The 22,374-nt window shown below is 50.1% G+C and overlaps 1 protein-coding gene across 3 annotated transcripts in view; it reads right to left on the bottom strand.

The window, feature by feature from the left end:
- Nucleotides 1-1,567: 1,567 nt before the first annotated feature.
- LOC115352440 (sodium- and chloride-dependent GABA transporter 1-like) overlaps nucleotides 1,568-22,374 on the bottom strand; it is a 38,918-nt gene continuing 18,111 nt past the window's right edge. For all 3 annotated transcript variants that reach the window (XM_030040605.1, XM_030040607.1, XM_030040608.1), the window contains 11 exons: nucleotides 21,640-21,749; nucleotides 21,127-21,259; nucleotides 19,791-19,925; nucleotides 17,828-17,931; nucleotides 17,395-17,519; nucleotides 16,451-16,563; nucleotides 10,864-10,995; nucleotides 10,025-10,127; nucleotides 9,502-9,602; nucleotides 8,550-8,717; nucleotides 1,568-5,867 (listed from right to left, as the gene is read on the bottom strand). In XM_030040605.1, coding sequence (XP_029896465.1) covers nucleotides 5,763-5,867; nucleotides 8,550-8,717; nucleotides 9,502-9,602; nucleotides 10,025-10,127; nucleotides 10,864-10,995; nucleotides 16,451-16,563; nucleotides 17,395-17,519; nucleotides 17,828-17,931; nucleotides 19,791-19,925; nucleotides 21,127-21,259; nucleotides 21,640-21,749 — 1,329 coding nt within the window. In that variant the 3' untranslated portion in view covers nucleotides 1,568-5,762. The remainder of the gene's footprint in view (nucleotides 5,868-8,549; nucleotides 8,718-9,501; nucleotides 9,603-10,024; nucleotides 10,128-10,863; nucleotides 10,996-16,450; nucleotides 16,564-17,394; nucleotides 17,520-17,827; nucleotides 17,932-19,790; nucleotides 19,926-21,126; nucleotides 21,260-21,639; nucleotides 21,750-22,374) is intronic.

Here is a 22,374-nt window from a genome sequence, read left to right on the forward strand (position 1 = left end):
GCGTGCTGGAGGGAGGGACGCCAGCCCCGGGGGTTCCTCCCTGTGGGTTGAACAAACCCTGAAGGCCAGAGTAGTAATGTCACTGCCACCACGCAGCTCTGAGCAAATCTGAATGCCTGCCTGGACCTCTGACCACAAGCACCACTTTAACATACTATTAAAGACGCAGATAATGGAGGAAAGCTGTTAAAACATATGGGGTGCACAGCGCTGCGGCTTTTGCTTTCACAGCACCCTTCTTCCCCTCCATCGAGGCTATGGAGGGCTGTCAATAGGGGAGGGGAAAACATCTGACACCCCCGTTAGATGTCAGTGAAACAGCACTGGCTTCCCGCACCAAGCAGAAGTGCTGCTAGCAGAGGCGGTGGGAAGCTCTGGGGAAGAAATGAGGCAGGGACCCTGCACAGGAGTGACTGGGTGAGCAGGGAAGGGACAGCACCCCAGCCTCTGTGCAGAGCCTGCCCCGCTGCTTGCTGCCAGACTGCCCGCCTCAGGCATCCCCTGGCCCAGCAACAGGCACACTTGTCCAGCGTTTTGGGCTGACAAGTCACTGGCACCAAGCAGGGCTGAGGAGGAGAGAAAAGCTGGCATGGGCTGGCAAGCCTCTCCCCAAAGAGGGACGGTGAGACAGGCAAGCAAGAGGATGAAAAGCAGAGAAGGGAGGAAGAAGAGACACGTACCCGACTCAAGGGCTGCTGCAGTAGCCAAGATGGTGGAGGGGGAGAAGGTAGCTAACCCCCATGGGAGGCCCCATCTTTCAACCCTCCCTTGACATCCTTTCTGTCCCCTTTCCTAGGGCATTGAAAGCGTGCAATGATCAGAATGGTCTTTGCACTCATTTTTAAGAGCTAGCTCCCAGGTGTCATCGGTAGGTTTCAGAATTTCCAGGCTTTTTCTTCCTACCCCTGAGCTGCTTAGGTGGACTCTGACTAATAGCTGGAGATGTACAGAGACAGGATCAGACATCAGGAGAGGAAAACCATGCTGTATGGGCACACTGCGTGGCCTCCAGTGCCAGTACTGGCATCCAATGCTGAGCACTGTGTTTCATGTGCTCAGTTCCTGAGAAAAGCAGGCAGCGTGCTTGGTGCAGGCTCCCTCACCATGGGTGGGCTGGTAGCCCTCAATACAAGCAAGACCACAGCGGACATGCCCCTTAGCGGCACAGACCCCCCTCCCCATTTGGCCATCACCACCAAATGCAACCAGGGTCCCCCAATCCAGAGAGAATCCCCCTGGGACAGGAGAGGGATAAGGACAAATTGTTCATCCAGAATGACACCGGCTTTAAGGGCACCCCCAATGCACAGCACAACTGCGCCCAACACGTCATTTAATAGAGCTGTGGAGAGACTACAAGCTACGCAGCAGTCGGCTAGCCGAAGCCTTACAGTGCCACATGGCATCGCTATCGTGTTGTGGATGTTGCACACGTGTTTTACAACCAGCTGCCAGCTGCTGGAGAACATCTGGGAGAATGGCAGCAGGAAGAGCTCCCCTCTCCTGGGGGAGAGGATCGCACTTGCATCTCCAGGGGGAGTGACACTTGCGCAGCAATGAAGCAGTCTTGCCTTTCCCATGGCCCCCTCAGCCCCCACTGCTGCGGCAGAGGGTGGGGGCAATGGCGTTTATTTTATATTTCACAGCCCTCAGGAAAAAGAGGATTTCAGGAGGATTTGAACACAGCTCCCTAAATAGCTCCTTAGAATTAAGAGGTTTCACGGGGGATTATTTTGAGTGGCTGCCTGTGGCGGGAGGGAGAGGCTGACGGGTGCTGGGGAGGCAAGGGGGCAGAGAAAGGGCAGGAGCGCTGTAGGTGAGCACAGGGGAGTGGGATTCCCTTCTGAACCGCAGCCTGGGGGAGAGGGGAGCATCCCACCCCCCGGCCATGCACGTATCCTCTCTGCTGGGTGAGCCAAAAGGAATGAGGAGCAGAGTGGTGGTCAGCAGAAGCGACGCACAGTGGGAACAGCACAAAAGCACTTCTTACAGAGGAGTCACTGGCACCGAGCACGGCACATGCCTTTCAGCTGGTATCCGAAGCCTGATGTCAAAAAGTCAACGCACAGATATGGCTGCTTCGCTGGACCTGCCTGTAGTGGCATTTCTGAGGCATGGGGTGAGCTCAAGGGGCTAGCCCCATCCCTGCCTTCTCACTAGATGGGAAACCCGCGTATGATGGAGGTGGGAAGGCTCTTCTAGCACTGAAGATGGGATGAGTTTGAAATGCTGGAGGAGGGGATCAGTCAATCAGACTGAGCTTGACTAAGGGCAAATTCCTCCCTGCAAGGCTACGAACGCCTGACTTTGCAGATCCAAACATTCATGGTGGAAATAAAATAGTGCAAAACCAGGAAAGGCCACAAAATCTTTCGGAACAGGCACAGCTCTGCAGAGACTGGTGGAATATGGGTTGAAATGTCTCTTCTAGTAATACCAAGAGATAGCATTGCTTGGCACAGCGCTTTCTGGTGCAAAGAGGAAGAGAGGATAGCTGGAACTTCATTATAATTTTGATATTGGGATGGAAATTGGTTCTTAGGGACCGGATCCTGCAAAAAGCTGAGCTCCTCCACGGGGTCCTGAGCTCCAACTTTCAGCAGGCAGAAGGGTTGAGCATGCGCACAAAGAGCAGCTGAGCCACAGGCATGAAGGGATAAGTAATAAGGCTGGAAGGAGAGCACATGAAAGAAGCAGAGAAGTGAGGTGGTAATAATAGAGATATAAATGAGGAAAGAATAGAAAGGAGAAGAAAAAGGAAGGAGAGATGTAATTTGACAGTAGTGGAAGCAAAAAAGCAGGAAGAAGCAAGCTGAGGTAGATAATTGCCACTGAATGGATAATAGTGGGGAAGAAGTGAGGCAAGAGAAAAAGAGCAGGGCAGGAGGGAGAGCGAAGGAGAGTGTCACAGGCAGGAAACTGAGCAAATGGTTAAATCTCATCAAATACTGCTATTATGGCAGCCCATGTGTGGGGTAGCCCCTGCTGCTACACCTGGAGTTATGTTCTGCATCTGCCACATGCAAGGCCACAAGTCAGAGAGATGCTAGGACTAAAATCCCAGCAGGAAGGATTTAGGGATTTCCTCAGCCACCAGGGAAGGGACTTTGTTTTCTGGACCCTCCCTTCTCCAGTCCCCTGGAGGAACAACCTGGATAGTACAACCCTTTGAACAGCTCTCTCAGCAACTGAGCTCTTTGGCTAACAGTTTCAAAAAATGACCACTGACACAGATTTGGTCTACCTCAGACCTGAGCTGCCCCAATGAAGCTGGAAAAATTGGGATCTTCCATGGTTTTAAGGCCTCGCTCAAGAATTGACTCCTTTGCCCATCACCCACCTGCACAACTCTCAGTCTGCATTTAAGGGGAGGGAGGTTACATGACCTGGATGCACAGGCAAAAGCAGGTTTCTAGTAAAGGTCATTACTGGAAAGCTTAGAGGTTAACATCTGTTTTCAACACAGATGTCCCTCTCAAAGGACATAGATGTATATAGTGATCTCCTTTATTCCCCAGTTTATAAAAATAGGTGAAAATGGAATAGAAAATTTCAGCTATGCTAGCGCTGGCAATTATGGCACAAGGAAAGATGACATGTGTGTGACTGGCTGAGATTAATTATGATGAACTATGATTGCAGCTTTCAGTGTTTGATGTTCGGCTTTACAAGACCAAGCCTGTAAATTCAGCGTTTCCTCATGTCTGTTTAACAGCTGCGATTTTTTTGACACAAACACCCTAATGATTAGGTGCGGGACAGGGCATGATCTCAGCTTGTGATGTTGGAGACTGCAAAACATGCACTCAAGAGCCAGGACACAGGACGTGCCACGTATAAATACAAATTGGTTACACATCTAAAGCAACATTAATCGAGATGCATTAGCGAGTTGGCAGGGGAACCAACCACAAAGGTGACTGACTTCAGCTTTAACCAGACAACTCCTTTCCTCTTTACATTACTGATCCTCAGGCTGGGAGACCAGTGGAAGAGCGGGCTGGCCCCATGCACCGGCTGGTCCCAGGGACAGGCAGCACAGGGCGACCCACATCCTTCCACAGCGCCTGTCGGAGTGCAGGGCAATTGTGCAAAGGCTCATCACTCAGCCGGCACCTGCGGTAGGACCCTCCGGGGACTTCAGCCTGTCACCTACAAGACCAGGCCCTTTGGTAGGAAGCGTGAGTGGGACGTACCTTTTCTTGGACATTCATTTATGAATTTGTTGATTCTGAACTGAACCTGGGAGTGCGAGCAGACCTGGGAACGCTGTCAGGGTGCTAAGGGAGGGGAGAGACGAATTTGCACTGTCACACTGTGCGTGCACATGTATGATGGGTGCTCGTCAAATGCTCCGAGTACATGGGTATCTCCACATGGGGTCATTGGGAGGCTGTCACAAATGGGAGCATCACTGTCACACCTGCACACGGTGCTATGATGAACCACCTCCTTTCTCAAGGCTTCATAACCAAGAAATATGCTGCTGCTTTAGGATTGCTCTGAAACACTTCCCAGCCTTCTCTGAGGTGTTATACATTCCTCCAGCATCATGTACAACAGCTCACGGCCTCCTGCGTTGTGTGTGCTAGGAGTCAGGATGTGCCAGCACCAGCAGCTGCCTGTACAGACACTTCACAAGGGAAATTAGCACTGGTTCACAGGGGCGGCTTTAAGCATGGTGGCTACATCCTATCAGCTCCCCTAGGAGCTCCTGCCTTCCACCGGCTGGGATTTAGGTGTTGGCACTTCCCAAAAAAGGCATGAGCTAAACCAGCCGTGGGCACTATGCTGCATGTTATTGCTTCCCACCCGGGGACACAGCCGGGGAGGGTGTTTGGCAGGAACCACCCTGTTCCAGCTGCGCGGGAGATTTGCACAGAGCTGGAAAGTCTCCTCGTCACACAGCAGACCTCTTGCCTCTGCACAAAGCTGATTGCAGCAGAGAGCGGTCAGTGTAGGAGACTCGGACAGCCTCTGGCAAAGAGCCCTCCACGTACCCTTTAAACTGCATTTTAGGATCAGGGAGTGGCTACTGCACACAGCTGCAGAGGGCAGGACGTTCCAGAAGAAAAAGGCTGCCTACTCTGCTAGGCTCTGGCTCACAGTGCCAGCCCCAATGGATGCGGTGAAAATGGCTGGAGACTGCACAGGGCTGAACCACAGCACCTGTGAGCAGCACACACTGTCCTGATGCCCTTCTCCAGTTTTGGCGCGATGTCCTACAGCTACTAGCACGCTGGACTCGTCAATGGAACGCCTCATTCTGCCACATCCCCTCCAGCTATGCATTTGCTAGTGTTGGTTTACGCTAGATCAATCGCCAGCCATCTGGGATTTGAACCTGGTGTCAGCTGGCTCTCTGGGGTGACAGCACAGCTGTGTGCTATGGGATGCTCTGCGGAGGTTCACATGGAAAGGCAAGAAGAACAATTGATCAGCGATCAGTCTAAGCTCTCTAGAAACACCACCTCTCGTCAGGAGGAGGAAGACCTGGGCACCGGCTGCTCCTCCCCGAGAGCCTGGACCAGGATGTTGCAGGATGAAGACGGTCACCGCACAACGCCCTGGTAGCAGCTCGTGCAGGGCCTTGGTAGGCTGGGCCAGGAGGAGGAGATGCGAGAGGGTTCCTCTGCCAGGTCCTCTCTTCAACAAGCGAAAGCCACCGTGGAGCCAGGGACAGCAAGCTGTGCCAGAGGAGCTGAAGGGACAACATGGTGTGAGCAGCTACGGGGCAGGGCGAGGAGGTCTGGGCTCTCCTCCTAGACGGTGGCATCCGAGACCCTCCCGTTCAAGGACATCTTCGGCTGGAGGCCGTTGTTCTGAGTGTGCACCTCTGGCTTGGGCTGTGTCATCTGCTGCAAACGCTGCCGGGGAATGAAGGGAGAGAGCGTGTCAGCCAGGGGCAGCAGCGGTGGGACAGCCGGCATGTGGCAGCAGCTGAGGGCTGGGACCCCTCGCCCCAAGCCTCAGAGGTGGCCCTAGTTACAGGGCGAGGGGACGGTGCACGCAGCAGGAGTTACTCCTCCAGCACCATTCAGCAGTCCACTGAAAGCCTCTGCAAGTCACCTTTGCTTTGGTGCTGCACACAGCACAGCAGCTCCTCCTTTTATCTGAAATACAGGGATCACCCTTATAACACAGGCAAACTGTTACCAGGCAATACCAGCTGCAAGTAGGAACAAGAGAGAGCTGCAGTCACAGGCATCGGAGAAGACCCATTTTCCCAGTTTCCATAATTTTTCAACTAGGGCTGATTATAAAGCATTACTAGCTAGCTACAGCAGGCTGACAAGGTTACCTACCGCCTGTGCCACTAATGCAGATCAGACCAGTCCACCTGCACAAACCTTTGCACCAGCAGCAGCAATTCCTGTCACCCTGAGTTGATCAAATGAAAATGACAGAGCCAAGCAAAGTGAAGCAAGAACCCAGGAAAATATGGTGGGGCAAGTCATTACTGGAGGCGTGTGGACTGAGCATCAGGAGTGATGCAGAAGAATGAATCACTTTTGTCTGTCAGGGAGGGACTAATGCTGTAAGTTGCAGAAGAGGCAGCAGAGGAGGATTGAGCCTGGCCTGAATAGACATCACTAAGTCAGGAAGAAGCTCTTTCCAGCAAAGGGAAATAAGCTCCTACTCTCCAATACCGCTGAAGTGGCTGTTGCTGGGTGAAGTCCCTGAAACATTCACTGAGCTGCTTCTGCCATTCATGGTCTTTTTTTTCCCCTCACATTCATGCTCAGGAGGATCAAAATGACTTGTAATCTTTCCTGTCTGTCAAAACCACTTTATTCAGCATTGGCATCTAATTTCCCTCCAGCGCCAGCTCTATTACAAGCTAATCCAGGATCTGTGCATATAAGAGGCCAAAAATTCTCTCTGTCTCTCTGATACCAACACACACACACACACACAAACACACGCACACAGAGAGAAACCGACTTTCTTCCTGCTGCCATCTGCTGCTCACTCCTGGATCTAGGAACAGTGGGGAGGAGGTCTGGGTCTCCTGATGTGTGTGGGTGCTGTTAGAGGGAGAGCAGGACAGAGAGGGTGCACACCAGCCACTCACGCTGCTGGCTGGCACTGCTGGTTTGCACGAGGTGCTGAGGGGATGGGTGGAAACGTGCTCATGAGCTGCCCCTGGATGCCAGGACATGCTTTCACCATCCCTAGTGGAAACAGGATTGAGCCTAAGCAAAGGGTTGAACCTGTATCTGTAGTTGCAGTCTTCACTTTTCCCTCCTGTCCAGCTCATATTATGAGGGGATAAGGAGCCCTTGAAACATCTGAGAAAGGACCTACTACTGGAGTTGCTGCTGGCCTTCAACACAAAATGCCAAGAACCTAAACTCAACCCCACATGAGAGACCAGAAACTGAAAGCAGATCTGAGACACCAAACCTGCCCAGTTCCCCCACCAGAGCCCATCCAAATGGAGAGCTGGGAAGAAGGAAAGTCAAATTCACCTGCAACTTGACCTCAGAGGTAGAGAGCCTGAAGCTGACCTCAGTACAGCAGTTCCAGCCAAAACATTTCTGAATTAAACATTATTCAAAATACAGTATCCATGAGGTAAACTCATGGGATTTAGATGGTGCCTGGTGGCTGTTGCAGCTGGGCTGGGAAAGCCATAAATCAGCACCCCTGTGATGACTTCTTACACCTGTAGCTTGCAGCAGACAGCATCGAGCCACGGACTTTGTACACAGTGCTCTCAAGACCGAATGTCAACACTGTAAATAAAACCTTAACAGTAATTACTAGGTATGACATACAGACTCATGATTCACTGCTACATAAAACCCTGCTCAAATTATTAAAAAAAATGTTTTAAACAAGATCAGAGTTGTGGGTATTGAGGGTCCTGCATAAAAGTCTGCATCAGTTCTTAACCCCTCATTCACTGAGTGCCCTTTACAGAGCACACGACAAACTACTGCTGTGCATGCTTGTCACTAGCAGGTCCTAGCCCTGAGCTATTTCAAGCTTCATGCTTGGAGGATGCTGATCTCTCTGCTGAGGCATGCCAGGTAACCATGCTCATAGCCATGGACTGCTAGGAATTGGGATTTCTCTGGGTTAAGAAACCTCAAAGATTTCTTCCCAATCCCTTCCAGGGCTCCAGTCCCCTGCACCAAAGTGCTATCCAGGGAAAGAGGGCTCCTTTTTTGTGATGGTGAAAGCACAAAGCTCAATGAAGGACAACAGACTGACCTAAGGACAGACTACCTGAAGGTCTATCCACTTGGCCGGACGCAGGCAGCCACGTGCTGCCCAGCAGTACTCCCAGCCATTTAGACACGTTAGTGCTCAGTTGTGCTAGTAACTCCTCTCCAGCGAGCCCGTGTTGCTGGAGGCCGTTCTTGTGTGCTGGGGCTGATTTGAGCCCTCCTGGAGGAGAGGGTACACAGAGCTCCTGCAGCACCAACCTGAAGTACTCTGACAGCTTTGTCAGAGCAGTCTGCTTGGTTCTTCTTAGGCTTAGTTCAGGGGAGGCTTACTCTAAGCAGAGAGCAGAAGAGGAGTGGTGAAGCTGTTCATACCTGCCGGAGACTCCCCGTTGAGGTGAAGAAACAGTACAGCATGTATCCTGGAATCAGTACCATGGAGGACAGAGCCATAAGCCAACCAATGCCTTGTCCCCATGCGGGATAGACGTATTTTCCCAGTGTCAGAGGGGTCATTTCCACCACACTGAAGAAGAACACACCCTGGGAAAAGAGCACCAGCCATTGCAGGTGAAGGTGTGCAAAATCAGGGTCCATCCTTCCATTCTTTCCTTTACTACCCTCTTAGCTCCCAACAGTCTTATAGCAACCCAACAGCTCCTTAAACTAGTCCAGATGCTCTCAGCCCACAAGATGGTAATTTTACATTATTTCTTATTATCCTATATAAAAAGCTGGAACTGGAATACTGCTGATTTCCTTCTCCACTGCACTACTCAGACAAGCAGTGCCCCCACACCAGCTCCTAAGCAAGTTAACAGCATTCTCAGAGCTGGCCTCAGGAGCCTGTATCTTCATGTTGTTGGTCTTCTCACACCATTCCCTGTACTATTCCTGCTGGAAGCACAGGAACCAGCAAAGGCAAAATTGCGCCACAGTTGGTTATACTGCATTTGCTGATGGCTTTTGCTCTGACAAGCCTATCAGGGGCTGAGGCTGGAGCTGGACTAGCTGAGAGCTTTCCACAGAACCAATAATAGCTCTTTAAAAGAGTAAATTATTTGCTTATCTTTTGGCATCTCAGAAAGAATGAAGAACTGAAGGCCTCATTTAGATTAAAACAATCATCTAGAGATTTTCTTACAAGTGATTCCCAGCGGGCAGAGTGAAAGATGCTCCTCTATTACTTCACCCATCTCAAGTCTGCATAGGCCCACCTTACACCAGACCTATACTGGATTGAGAACATCGTGTTTCCCCTACAGCCTATCCAAACTAAGAGGCCCTTCTGGATGCACTCCTGCAGATAGGATGCCCCAGGTCTTACCAGGCAGACAAGAGGAGTGAAGAAGGCCCAGCAGATCTTCCACCAGATGCAAGGTTTGTAGCCAATCATTTCTTCGATGTTCCTGTAAAACCTGTTCACACCTACAAGGAGAAATGAGCGTTGAAAAAAACATCCCATCTCAGCACCATGGTCATCATCTCTTCTTGTGACACAGGACAGGCCAGTCACAGCAAGAAGGTAACAATGCTGTGGCATGAGAAACAGTATCTGGAGGGGATGGGGTACAGGCACACAAAAGCAATTTGTGCTAGCAGCTTCCATGTTTCTGGTGTCCTCTTGAAGGACCAGAGGGGAGGACCCTAGGCATCTGCCAGTTTGTGCAGAGGTCTTTGTGGTGGCCTGGAGGAGTGAGATGACAGCCTTCCGCTCCCGATTTTTTGGAGTTATCAGCTTAAGCTATTGCTTAAGTTGCAAAGTTTTCATTGGCTTCACTGTGGGAGGCTTCTGAAATAACTCACTGTGCCCATGGAGAAAACAAACGAACAAGGTCTTTTGTGCTTACCATAACACCAAGAAATTGAGATGGTCTCAAAGAAGACAAGAAAGAGAAGACACATGCCACTGGCTGAGTAGTAATCAAACAGCTTGAAGACATAAATCCCACCCTTAGGAGACAAAACCAGGGTCAAGGAGTTTAGTTATAGATTATGATCAACAATATCAGCCAGCTGCTTGGATCGCTACTATCTGTATCTATTGGCTTTAATGTTAATTTCCTTGGACATAAAGCCAGCATTGCAATGTTTCCACTGGAGTCTGGTTCCCTGTAGCAAAACTGATGTACTCTTGCAGACAATTAGCCAGCGTCTTCAGGCATGGCCAAGGGTGAGGAGAAAAGCAGAGATTCACTAGGATTTCTTTCTTTTCCCTATTTTAGATGGAGTCACTTAATTTAGTCTGCTCTGCCCCTCCCAAGAGTTTTGCTGCCTTGCCTCCTCATGAACCTACAGTGCTCCACAAATGGTCTCCAGACCACTCAGCCCTAACCTCGACACACGTGAACCTTGGCTTCAGCCCCAGAGGTTCAGGGGCCCAACAGACTGGTCTTCTTTATGTTATCTTAACCCTTTGCACCAAGCATTCCCTCAGCTTGGCCTCTGTTGGCTTGAGCCCTTATTGCAAATTGCAAAATAACAAGCCAGACTGACAACAGGGTAGTGGTAAAAATTATGGAGGCATCCTAAGTCACTTGAGATGTAGCAGTGGTGAGCAAGCCCATTTATCCATCCTTAGGATGGCTCCTAGGGATGCTGTCACTTCTAAAGCTTTCAGTGCTGGTGTGCTATGCCAAAGTAGCTAGAAAGGTGCCATGAATGGAGGTACAAGCACGGCTCTCTATACCTGGGTGATGTTGGAGAATCCAATGAGATAAGAGATGAAACAGACTACTGCGATGAAGACCTTCTTCCTGGCTCTCAGAAGATGAGGATACTCATCCATCAGGGCTGTAATGAACCCTTCCACAGTGCAGAACTATAGGAAAATGTATACACCAAAGACATATATATAAGTATCTTAGCCTGACATCATCACCTCCTACATTTAACTCCAACGTTGAGAGCCTCATTGCTTTAAATGCTTTCTGCAGACACTAGAAAAGGAGGCACCTTTACACAAAGTTGGTCCAGACCATCTTCTGAAAATGCCTCTCTCCCTCCACTGAATATAGAGGGAGCTAAAAGCACCAGGTTTAAATACCTGAAATTAGCTGAGATAAATCTCTGCTTTCTGCATCCCATGGAAAGCCTCCTCTTTCTTCACCCAAACTCTCCAGAGCTTCCCCACCACTGCCCTGCTCCCCCCGCTGAGAGGCTCTCCGTCACAGCAATGCGTCTGTCTGCTGCTGGGACACGTGCAGGACCTTGCTTGCTCTTCTTTTTCCGTGTGTGCTCTTCTCAGTCTATTGCAATAGCACTTGTGCTGTTTAATGATCTAAAACACTCATTAAGGAGCTGCATTACCCACTTCCCAGTCTCACATGCATGTGCATAATAACAACATCTCTGACTACGCAGTCCTTGACTTTATTTCATTTTTTCAAGCACGCTATATTAAATGCATGTAGCACATTAAAAGCCCATCCTCACAGCACATGGTCTTTCTAGAGCTGAAAACACCTGAATGGCTTGTGTAGTGCTATACCAGGCACAGTATATTAATGGTGTCTGCACCATAACGTGTAAAGAAGTCCCCATGAGTGTTACCTTCAAATCAGGTTTCCTACTAGTTCTGCCCTATGGCATGAGGACAGTTTGACTGTATACATGTGAAGTGCATCCTTCCCTCCTATTTCTTGATAAATTGTGAGATTCACTTTTATATCTCACTCCCAGAAACCACTGGTAACATACAGCTGACAGAGAGCGCATCATGCCTCTAGCAAAAATCCTGGGAAGTTTATGAAAGCAGCAAGCTCCTAGCTTCCCTGGTCACCCTCAGTAAATGTACAAGCCAGGGCAATGAAAATGAAAGAGGTTTCATTGCTCTTGGATGTCAGGGACCCCCCTGTCCCTGGGACAGCACTCCAGAAAGTGCTGGCATTTGTCTTTGAATAGGGAGGCAAGAAGGAAAAAACCCTAGAGTAGGGGTGGAGGTAGAGGTACACAGACTAAAAAGAGCAGCAGAGGACTGGAGAGATGTATGGAAGAAAAGTGAGGAGTCTGAGCTGTGCCTACAGCTGGGCAGGGACGGTGGAAGAGCTTGCACATCGCTGGCTGCTGGGCCTGGCTTCCACCTGGGCACAGAGCGAGGCAAAGGGCGATGTTTCTGCCCAGGGTTTTATATCAGCATGGTGCAGTGCGGAAAGTTGATATTCCCAGAGCATCAAAGCTCAACTACTTCAACTCAAATTTTTAATGAGATAAGCCTTTTATGTTGGACACAAGTGCTATTAAAGCATCTTTTGCCATTCGGGCATGGGTTAAGTTGCGTTTATACTCATTGACAGCAAGCTCTTCACCCCATAACACCCGGCTCTTTGTCTGGAAGAGTCAGGACTGAGCTGGCACCACAGTGTGAAGAGCCGGCGTGACAAAAAAACCCACTGTCGAGAGCTATTCCTTCCACGTGGATGCGTGGCCAAGCACTGCTGGAGCCATGGGCAGGGCCAGGTGGTCTGGCACCACGCAAGGCAGAGAGGGAAAAGGGTTTGGAGGGTGGTCAGGGGCAGAGGGTGGATGTGAGGGTTGTCCATTGGAGAAGAAGCAAAGAACAAGATACCTCAGATAACGGGACGGAGTAAAACCGACAGCCCTTTGGTGCAGGAAGAGGGATCAAAGTCAGGGAAAGCAGAGAGGGAAAGACAGGGAGACGGGTGGTGGGGAACAGGGCTACAAAGTGAGTTGAAATCTCTTTGCCTCCTATGAAAATTAAGCTGGTCTGTAACGGATGAGGTGGGGAACCAAATGGTGGTATGCTGCTTTTTCTAGCCATAAAACAGGCAATGGCCTTCATACCATTTACTGAAAATTGCCTCATGCCAGCCTCAGGCTTCAGAGGTGATGCAGCCTGGAGGAGGCTCAGCTTTCCAACCCTGGGGACTGTGGCTCCCTGGCTGGCCTGGGGTCCACATTTGCCAGCCTGCATACCCAACCTTAGGTGCTCGCATGAGATAAGCAGGCACCTGAGTGAAAGCATGCTGCTTTCAGGAGTGATGAGGATCTGGTCATTGTGATGCCTTCTGGTCTCACCCTTGCCCTGTGTGCACACTTGTGCCTGTGGGTAGACAAGCACACACATACCCCCCCCCCCCAACCACCACACGCTTCAGTCTGCTTTCCAAAAGGTTTCATTTTTCTCAGCATCTCCAGCTACAATTTTTAGTACGTATTCTGTTCTTCCTCATGCCTCACCCCATGCTATTGTTTCTGTCCTAAAGATTTTATTTCCCTTCACCTTCCTCTTTTGCTTTTTTTCCCCTTCAGGGGCTTAATCATTACACAAGCTGCTGGGTCTGATAATCTGGGCTTGGGAGTCAATATAGATGGCACCTTGGTCTGAAGGAAAGTCTCTGTCCCACACTCTCCCAGTGTCAGGGGCTTGCTATTCCCTCCTTGTCCACGCAGAGCACCCTGACCGGGACCCATGGGCCCATGGGGGGGGTCCGACCACAGCTGCCAGATGTGCAGCAGAGAGCCACAAGAGTGGGTCTCACCGCTGTCAGCTGGAAATCCTCACGAATAACCTGTGAGAGGCAGCCTCACATGGGACAGACACAGGCTTGCAGTCACAAGGCTTGCTAGCTCCCCTGGGGAGAAAACGCCTGACCTGGAAACTGGTAGGTTAAAAGAAAGCATTAACATATTATGCAAGAGGGTCTAGACGCAAGAGAGCTAAAGTCCAGATGGATCAGAGGCAGAGCAAACATTAAGGCACACGAGCGGCAAGTGGGGGCATGGGAGGAAGGCGCGTGTCTATCAATATAGGTCATTCATCCATTCAAGTAACTGCAGATGGGATGAGCACCCTGGCAGAAAGAGGCAGATGTAGCGGTGCTGCATCTGCAGACTTGCTATCAAAGCTAATGGACACGGATCGACCTACTCCCACCATCGTTAAAGGGTTTGGGCTTGTCGCTGCATCACAAATGCAGATCTCAGCCCTACCTTCCTTCGCTAGCCGGGCTTCTGGGCACCTCCGCTGTGCCTACAGACCCGTGTCCAGCCGGTGACAAGGGGCAGCCCCAGCCCAGCAGCCCTGGGGGTGTAGGGTGCAAGAAATGCCCTATGGCCCTGCCGTGCCTCATGGACTGGGCTGCTGACCCAAATGAAAAATGAGTGCTCCCCATCTGCAAATACCACAGATGATATTTAATCAGCACATGGCAAAACTGTCTCTTTTTTGTTTGTTTGTTTTTAACTGGACGCTTCAAAATGCATGTGCAATTGCAGCTGTTGTTGCAGCCTGTGTTACTTGTTTTATACGCAGAAGCTGCCATGCTGTTAATGGTCTGTTTGATTGAATCAGAGCTCCAGCATGCAGACAGAAAGCTTCTTCACATGTATTTATCTGTGCTTTTTAAAAGGCTTGTTTTCCTTTTGATGCTTCGTTCCCACCCCCCCCCTCCAGGCAATGATAGCCCCCCACAGACTGCCTGCCCTCCGAACCTAGCTGTCAGAAGGGACTTGGAGAATTTCAAGTGGTATTTCAGAAGCAAATGCAGCAAATAAATTCCACACAGTGCTTAGAGGGCTTATTGTCATGTCTCAAACTATTTACCAGTGCTGAGTGAATAATCCATGGAGAGTAATTTTTTTTTCTGTAAATGTATCTTCTTTTGGAACATTTAGTCATTATTTGAAATTATTTGCCAAATAATGTCTGTGGTAATGCAGACGTGAGCTTTATGATGTATTTGTGGGAGTGTGCCATAACTGAAAACCAGATTTGATTGATTAGATTTTCCTGGAAACCAGGTGTGACATTTCAGGAATAGGTCTGAGTCTGATTATGAAGTAGACTTGGGTTTATGAACGCTACCTGTAATCCAAGAGAGCATCCATTTTATATTTGTGGTTTGCACTGCAAGGAAAGAGCACGCGGGCACAGGGGAGGATGTGACAGACCAAGCACAGGCTTTTGAAGGAGCCTTTGATTTTGATGCACTCAAAAGTGAGGCATGCTGCAATTCACTGCTTCACTAGGTAGCTACATTTCTGCTGAATTATCAGAAGAAAACCATCACAGCTTATAAAAACACAGAAACCATGATTTTTTTTTTGTTTGTTTTGTGAGGGCTCTGAGGGGGGGCAGGGTAGAGACCTTTGGCTACATCCAGCTGCTTCCCCCTCAAATATCTTGTAAGACTTAACTGATGGCAAAGCAGTCAGGGTACCCAGGCACCAGCCCTTCCCAAGGCATGGCTCCTTCCTTCTGCCAGGATCTACCCCTGCTTATCTACAAACCAGACCAGGGTGCTTCAGCTCCGCCTAGGGCCACTTTTGTTATCAACAACAATCCCAAAACGCTGCATCAAACCACCACCCTCACACCACAGGAGAGCCCTAATTCAAACACCGCATTGCTGCTTTTCTCGGTGCAACCTGTCGATGCTGTGCCAGAGCACTGGGTCTGGCACCTTGTGTAGAGATGCCCCTTCCAGCTCCTGGGAGTAGAGAAGATGAAGACTTTCTACACTAACCTATGAAAGTAAGCCAAAGTAATGACACTTTCTTGCCTCACAAGAAATGTAGTTTGGTCAAGGTGACACAGTAAGAAAATCCAAAGCATCCAAACTGAGCTTCTCACAAAATACCAAGTCAGCTGCGATGACCACAAACTATTATCATGCAGGCACGAAATGAAGCAGTTAATACTGAATTCCCTTATTTCACATACCTATTTTGGGGGTTGGTGGAATCATGTCTTACAAGAACAAAGCAGTTATTACTTGAAAGAAATCTTTTTCCTTTTTCCCTTGCCCCAAAAGTATTTTGGCAGGGATAGTTTCCCACTAGCTCTATTTAGAGGCTGTAAGCTCAGCTGCCAGGGTCACCCAGCAAGATGGGGACATGCTGTGCCCACGTAGCAGCACCAGCACTCCACTAGGGCCAAAAATTGATCTGAACAGAGAAAAGCTTTCCAGAGATCCTCTCCTCCTCCAGGGAAACGGTGATTGCCCTGTAAGGCTGACTGGTTCTGCTGGGCTACTGGAAACTGGTCATTATTCCTATTTTTAATTGGCAGCAAGACAAGGACTGGTGCATTGGGTAGTGGTCAGGTACCACCACACTTGCAGTATATGCCAACGTTAGGGAAGAGTGCAGAGGCGATGACCACACGGGAGGTTTTGTTTCATGCAGCTGCATCTCACCATGAAGAGTAAGAAAAGACCCTGCTCAGCACTGTCCCAAGGTGCAGATGAGGACACCACCACTGAATCCGAAGATATCTTCGTATCTTACCCCACTTTGTCCCTGGGTCATCTCACCTGACTATCCAGACCCAACATCATCAGCATGGAGAAGAAGAGGATCGACCAGAGCGGGGACAGGGGCAGCTGTGTGACAACCTGCGGGTAGGCGAGGAAAGCCAGTCCAGGGCCTGTGGTAATGAAAAGAGGGATGAGCCCATGTTTATAAAGCATTTGATGGAAAGTCTGAGCTAAGGAGCACAGCTGAACAGAGAGACAACCATCACAGTGAAGAATTGCAGGTATTTAATATAGGAGCTAGAAAAACCTGAGCCTTCACCCATGACACACCATCCCGGTGGGGTGCACAGGGGTAGGATGGGGAGGCAGGAATGACAGGAGAAACACTTTGCCTTTTCTTTTCCTGCAAGCAAGAAAGTCATCAAATTACTGCTGCCAAATGGAGCTAGAGCACTTTGCTAGAAAAATAAACTGATATTCAGAACTGGTTATAACTTTCCTGATATGTTTTTTTTTTCCATCACAAAATGCTGTTTCTTGAGATAAAAGCTTTCTCTGGGAAGACAGCAATTTCACAATATGTCTTTGTGCAAAAAGACACAGTCCCATATTGGTTAAAAATTATTCTGAGATTACAATTTCAAAATTTCTCGTGGAAAAGGGACTCCAAATTTTGATCACGTCTGCTGAAAACATAGACAGTATCTATTCTCCACAGGAAGGTTTCAGAAAGCAAATGGCCTAAATATTTCACTGCAGCAAAAGCACGTAAAAATTCAGCACTAAAAGAAGGTGAACATTAAAAGCAGGCGGAGATGTCCCTTGCAGCCAGAGTACAATGAATATCAGCCACAGGTGCCTGAGACCCATCGTGGTGGGAGGGTGTGCAAAAAGGGTTGCGTGCTTGGGTCCCGGTCAGGAAAGGCCTGTGAGCATCCCATGCTCACGGACAAATTGCTCTCAAAGGTTGCTGTTGCCTTTGAACTTGGGTTTCTGCTTACCTGAGGAGGCCAGCTCTGAGATCGACTTCTTCGTGATGTGCGACATGAAGCCAACAATAGAGAAAATAACAAATCCAGCAAATATGCTTGTGGTGGAGTTTATACAGCAGACAATAATGGAGTCTCTGGAAGAGAGAAAGAAAGAAAAGAAACCACCTGCTGGTCCTTACCAAGAGGCCAGGAGTGAAGGGTGGGGTAAACAAAAGACCAAGCCCTGCCGAGAGCTGTTCCTGTGCCTTGGAGAGGTAGCGCGGGTGATGTGTTAAGTGTCCTGCGGGCAGGAGAGCCCCACTACAATGATGGCAGCATGCCTTAGGCTGCACGTTGCCAGCGAGGGGACGTCGGAGATCAGGCACCCCAGACTCACCATGACCCCCTCCCTCACCCGCGAGCACTCCCTGCCATGCAGGAGGCTGGAAAAAACCCAACAGACCTGTAGACATTGTTGTGGAAAGTGTTGTAGCTCCCCAGAGCGATCAGGGACCCCAGACCCAGGCCGTAAGAGAAGAAGATCTGTGTGGCTGCGTCCATCCAGACCTGCGGAGAAGGAGCCGGGAGAGGAGTGCAGCGGGAGGGACTCCATGCTGCAGGCGCGTCTCCTGCAGCAGCTCAGTGCAGGGCTAGCGAGGGGGCTGGATGCAGACCGTGGGGCTGTGGACTTGGCCATACAGCCCACTGGGGTGGTCAGGACCTGAGGGCACCCTGTCACTAGGGCCACGGGTGCCTGCAATGCTGGCTGCTGACCCAAGCTCCAAGGAAATGCTTGGTTCGGCGGCTGGAAATGTCCCAGGAGCCACCTTGAAACCTGTAGCTGTGTTACTGCCAACCGGGCTGAACACGTCTGAAGAACAGACTTTTTTCCGTGCCTTTCTGAACACCTATCTCCAGGGCACGGTAGAACTCAGAGATGGTGGTGCAGGTGGAAAGGAGAGTAACTGAGATGGCTGGCGCAGCCCCGCTTTACCTGCGGGCTGGTGATGCTGTGCATTTGTGTCGCACAGATGTGACCAGGGCATGCCGCCTTCTGGAGCCACTGCACGTCCCACAGCGATGCGGGGTCAGCAGGGACCTTGTGCCTCCCACCCGGGGGAACAGGGCTGCCGGGTGTCTTTAAACCAGGGCACTGAGTCGGGGATGTGGCGTATGCCTCTCCTGCCTGCAGTGTCAGCAGGGAGCCTGCTAGAGAGCAATGCTCCCCGGGGAGGAGGAGCAGGGGGTCTGCATCCTTCCCACGTGGCAAGTGCATCAAGAATGCCGTCTGGCCTAGCACCAGACGTACGTCCCCAGCCCTCCGAAACCTGTGGCTCAAGGCTGCTTCCAGGGATGGATGGGAATGGAGGAAGGGTTGTGCATCCCATTTTCTGAACCGCGTCCCTCAGCCCCTGGTGCAGGTCAGAAAGGACTCGCGCATCATCTGAATTTGTGTGTGTGCTTGCTTTATCACAGCTGCTCCCTGAGGGGTGTTGCTCCCCTCGGAGACCCACGTCCCATGTTCAACCCCTCTATTCCTCTTCCACTAGCATGTCTTTGATTTTCCAACACGGAGTTTCTTGTGCAAACAACTGCAGAGGACAGCTTGCAAAGCTGGTCCCGGTGCCTTAAGGTCTTAAAGGCTAGAAGGCACAAGAAAAGGGGGCAGACTCTTTGTTTCTTAATTGCATAGTATTTAAATAACTCTTCTGGTCTTGAGAGCCCTGTTTCCAGCATTAGAGCCAATGTAGCTGGCAGTACAATTACAGTGAGTGTCTTGCGAGAGGGATCACTGGGACCCCTTGGGAAATGATGGGTGTCCAGTTGTCCCTGCTCACACGTGACTGGTGACTCTGGAGCCACAGGAGCATTGCTGCTGCAAAAGGCAGAGTATGTGTCTCCTGAAAAACCTTGCCTTTGCAAGCCTCCATACTCCTCCTGGGCTCCCTCTGTGCTTCCACTGACCAAGGCAATGCTACTGGCCACCACTCGTCATTTAAACACTCCCAAAAATTGCTGTTGTGTGTACTGTTGTGCTTGTGCTGCTTCTGAGACCCCCATGCCAGCAACACCACACAATCCTTTTTCTGGGACCACCAGATCAAGACCAAATCACCTGCCCTGGGATGGTCAGTGAAATGAGGCATTTCCAGCCCAGAAGGGATTTTCCTTCATTGGGGTAATTTCTGACCCCCCCCCCCCGCCCTATGGATAACACTGCTTGAGTACAACAGAGCTGCTGCACAGATTTCCACCCGCAAAGGTCCTGCCCTTCAGCTTTGTCTCAGCCTGTGAGGGCTGTGACTGCTTGAATAGGGAACAGTTCCAGCTTTTTTTTAATACTTAAAATATTCAAGGGAAGTGCCCAGGGAAGACTAATATGGAGACAACCGGGAGGTAGGAGCTTTCCTCACTAGGCTACAAACCTCGGAGTCAGAGAGCTTTCTGAAGTCAGGCGTGAGGTAGAAGAGGATCCCCTCCTTGGCTCCCGGCAGCGTGACTCCCCGGAAGAAGAGGATGAAAAGCATGAAGTAGGGGTAGGTGGCTGAGAAATACACCACCTGCGAAAGACATCGTGGGAGAGAAGCCATGAGCCCACCAGTGCCCAGCAGCTTTCCTGCCCGTGGTGGCATTGCATCCAGCGTGTCCCCCTGCGAAGGAGATGGGCTCCCCATGCACCGCTGGTTTTGGCAGCATTTCCTGGTGTTTTCTGTCTCCCGTTCCTATGCTAGTAATGTTTCTGGCTGTTTGAGGTTTCTCCCTGCCAATGACATGCAAGGACACACTGATCACGAAAGTAGCATGCTAAAGTCTGGATGAATTGCCCAAAGACAAGGGAATTGCACAGGGATAAATTTAGTCCACAAAAGTAATCCCTTTAAGTCATCACATCCTTATTTGCAGAGCAAAAGCTGGTGTTTCTCTAGTCCAATGCATCAAGCAACGTGAGTTGTCTTGACTCCGCCGCTTTCTTTTCAGCACTGTTTCAGGGACTTGCAGGTACATGCCATCCCTCATCACAAGGCCTGCACGGGCAATCACCAGGGCTTTGCTGCGGCTGCGTAGCTAAAACCTGTTTGAAAGCCGCTGCAGAAGTTAACAGCTTAGGTGACCTACACCTGAAGCGCTTCTTTCTGATCTCCCCTCTAGATTATTCCTTTCATAATAATGTCCCGCTACTTCACGCTGTGCTCTAAATAACACATCTCAGTATCTCAGCATCGCTGTTTCACTAAACTAACCAATTACCTTTCTGCTGTGCTAGTCTGAAATGCTACACAGTGAATAACAACGTGCTTCTGATCTGAAGGTCTCCCACCAATACCCAAAGGGCAACAGGAAAATTTTCAAAGGAGGTGGTGAGGTTTTTTTCCACCAGCAGCATTTTAAGAGACAATGATTTTCAAAAGGGGGAGCCCAGAAGAGGCCTCGCTCTCTCAAAGGGCTGTCCCAAGGTGGGAATTGTAAGTAATCTCTGAAAATCTCTTCCCAGAGAGACTAAGCGCTCAGACCCATGACTTTACAGGGAAGAGCTATTCTCTATGCTTAGAATGAAAATTACCATAAACACAGTAGCATTTTTTACGACCGTGAAAGGTAAATGTCAGGAATTTAATAGCATCTACTGCAATACTGCCTCAAAACACCATAACCTTAGTTATAGGCACTCAAAGAAAATTGAGTCCGGAGGACATTTCAACAGCCAAGACCCGAGCGTGGCAATGAGAGGCAGCACCGAAACAGGCGGTCCTCGCACCGTACCTTGCCCGTCCACTCCACGCCCTTCCAGATGGAGAAGTAGACCAGCAGCCAGGCCAGGGCCAGTGTGCCGGCCAGGGGCCAGCGGATGGTGCCGGGCTCCCCCAGGCCCCCAGACATCTGGTGCATGTTCCTCCTGGGGGGGAGAAGTTGTGTTAAGGGGATGTCCGACCCTTGGCGGCAGAGGGATCGGAGATGCTGGCGGCAGCTGGAGGGCGAAGCGCCAGGTGCAAAGCACGAGAGCCCACAAAACCCTCAAGGGACCTGAGGCTCGTCGTGATGGGATAAAGGAAGGAGAAGAGAGGCGCAGAGGCCGCTATCCTCTCTATCCATCTGACCTGCAGCTGCACAGCACGCTCCATGCCCATGCCCACCCTGGCCGATGGCCGGCTCTGACGCCCTCCTGCCAAGGCTGTCCGAGGAAAGGTGCCAGCGGGCACGGCCACAGCCCCGGCGAGCAGGCGTGATGGCCGCGGTGAGGGTGAGAAACCTGGTGTAGGCAGGCTGTGGACGTACTCCCAGAACTCGGTGACGGCGCTGGTGAGGTTGGTGGTGTCGCCCAGGGAGTAGTTGGAGAAGCAGCGGTCGGTGTTCCAGGCGTTTCCACAGCTCTGCCATGGCAGGTCCTGCACCAGCATAAGGACAGCAGGGTTATCATTAATGTGGCATCTCCCAAGGCCAGCGGCGAGAAGCGAAATTTGGCTTCTTTTAAACTGAAACCCCATTTTTTTTGTAAAGAGGATGGGCGGCTCCTCTGGATGGGCAGGGACCTTGCATCGAAAAGCCTGAAACAATTTTCCAGAATAATGATAAGTTGTGACACGGATTTTCCAGGAAACAATACCACGATGTGATTAGGGCAATGCTGTAGCAATAATAAATTGTTAGCAATTCCCCAGATAGAAAGCCATTTCGAATTAACTGTTGGTAATTAATAGCTACTAATTAAAATAGCTACTGGGGGATATTGTTTTTATAATCATTACAGCTTTTGGCTAGCTTCACTCAACAAGTGGTTGGAACTTAGTGCACAAAGAATAAACACTGATTTGTTTCCTATCTCTCATTTATACCAAGCTTCAATGCTTAAAAAGCAACATGGCATTGAGAATGGGGGCTAATGGTTTGTCTACACGAATAAACTACTGTAACATAAGCCCAGGAGTAAATTTAAAGCGTAGTAGTTATTTCATGCTGTCCCCTGCCCTGATTATAAGGAGCACAAAGGGATTCCTGGGAGATATTTACACT

This window comes from Aquila chrysaetos, chromosome 17 (assembly GCF_900496995.4).
Source record: "Aquila chrysaetos chrysaetos chromosome 17, bAquChr1.4, whole genome shotgun sequence".
In the NCBI taxonomy this organism is placed as follows: domain Eukaryota; kingdom Metazoa; phylum Chordata; class Aves; order Accipitriformes; family Accipitridae; genus Aquila; species Aquila chrysaetos.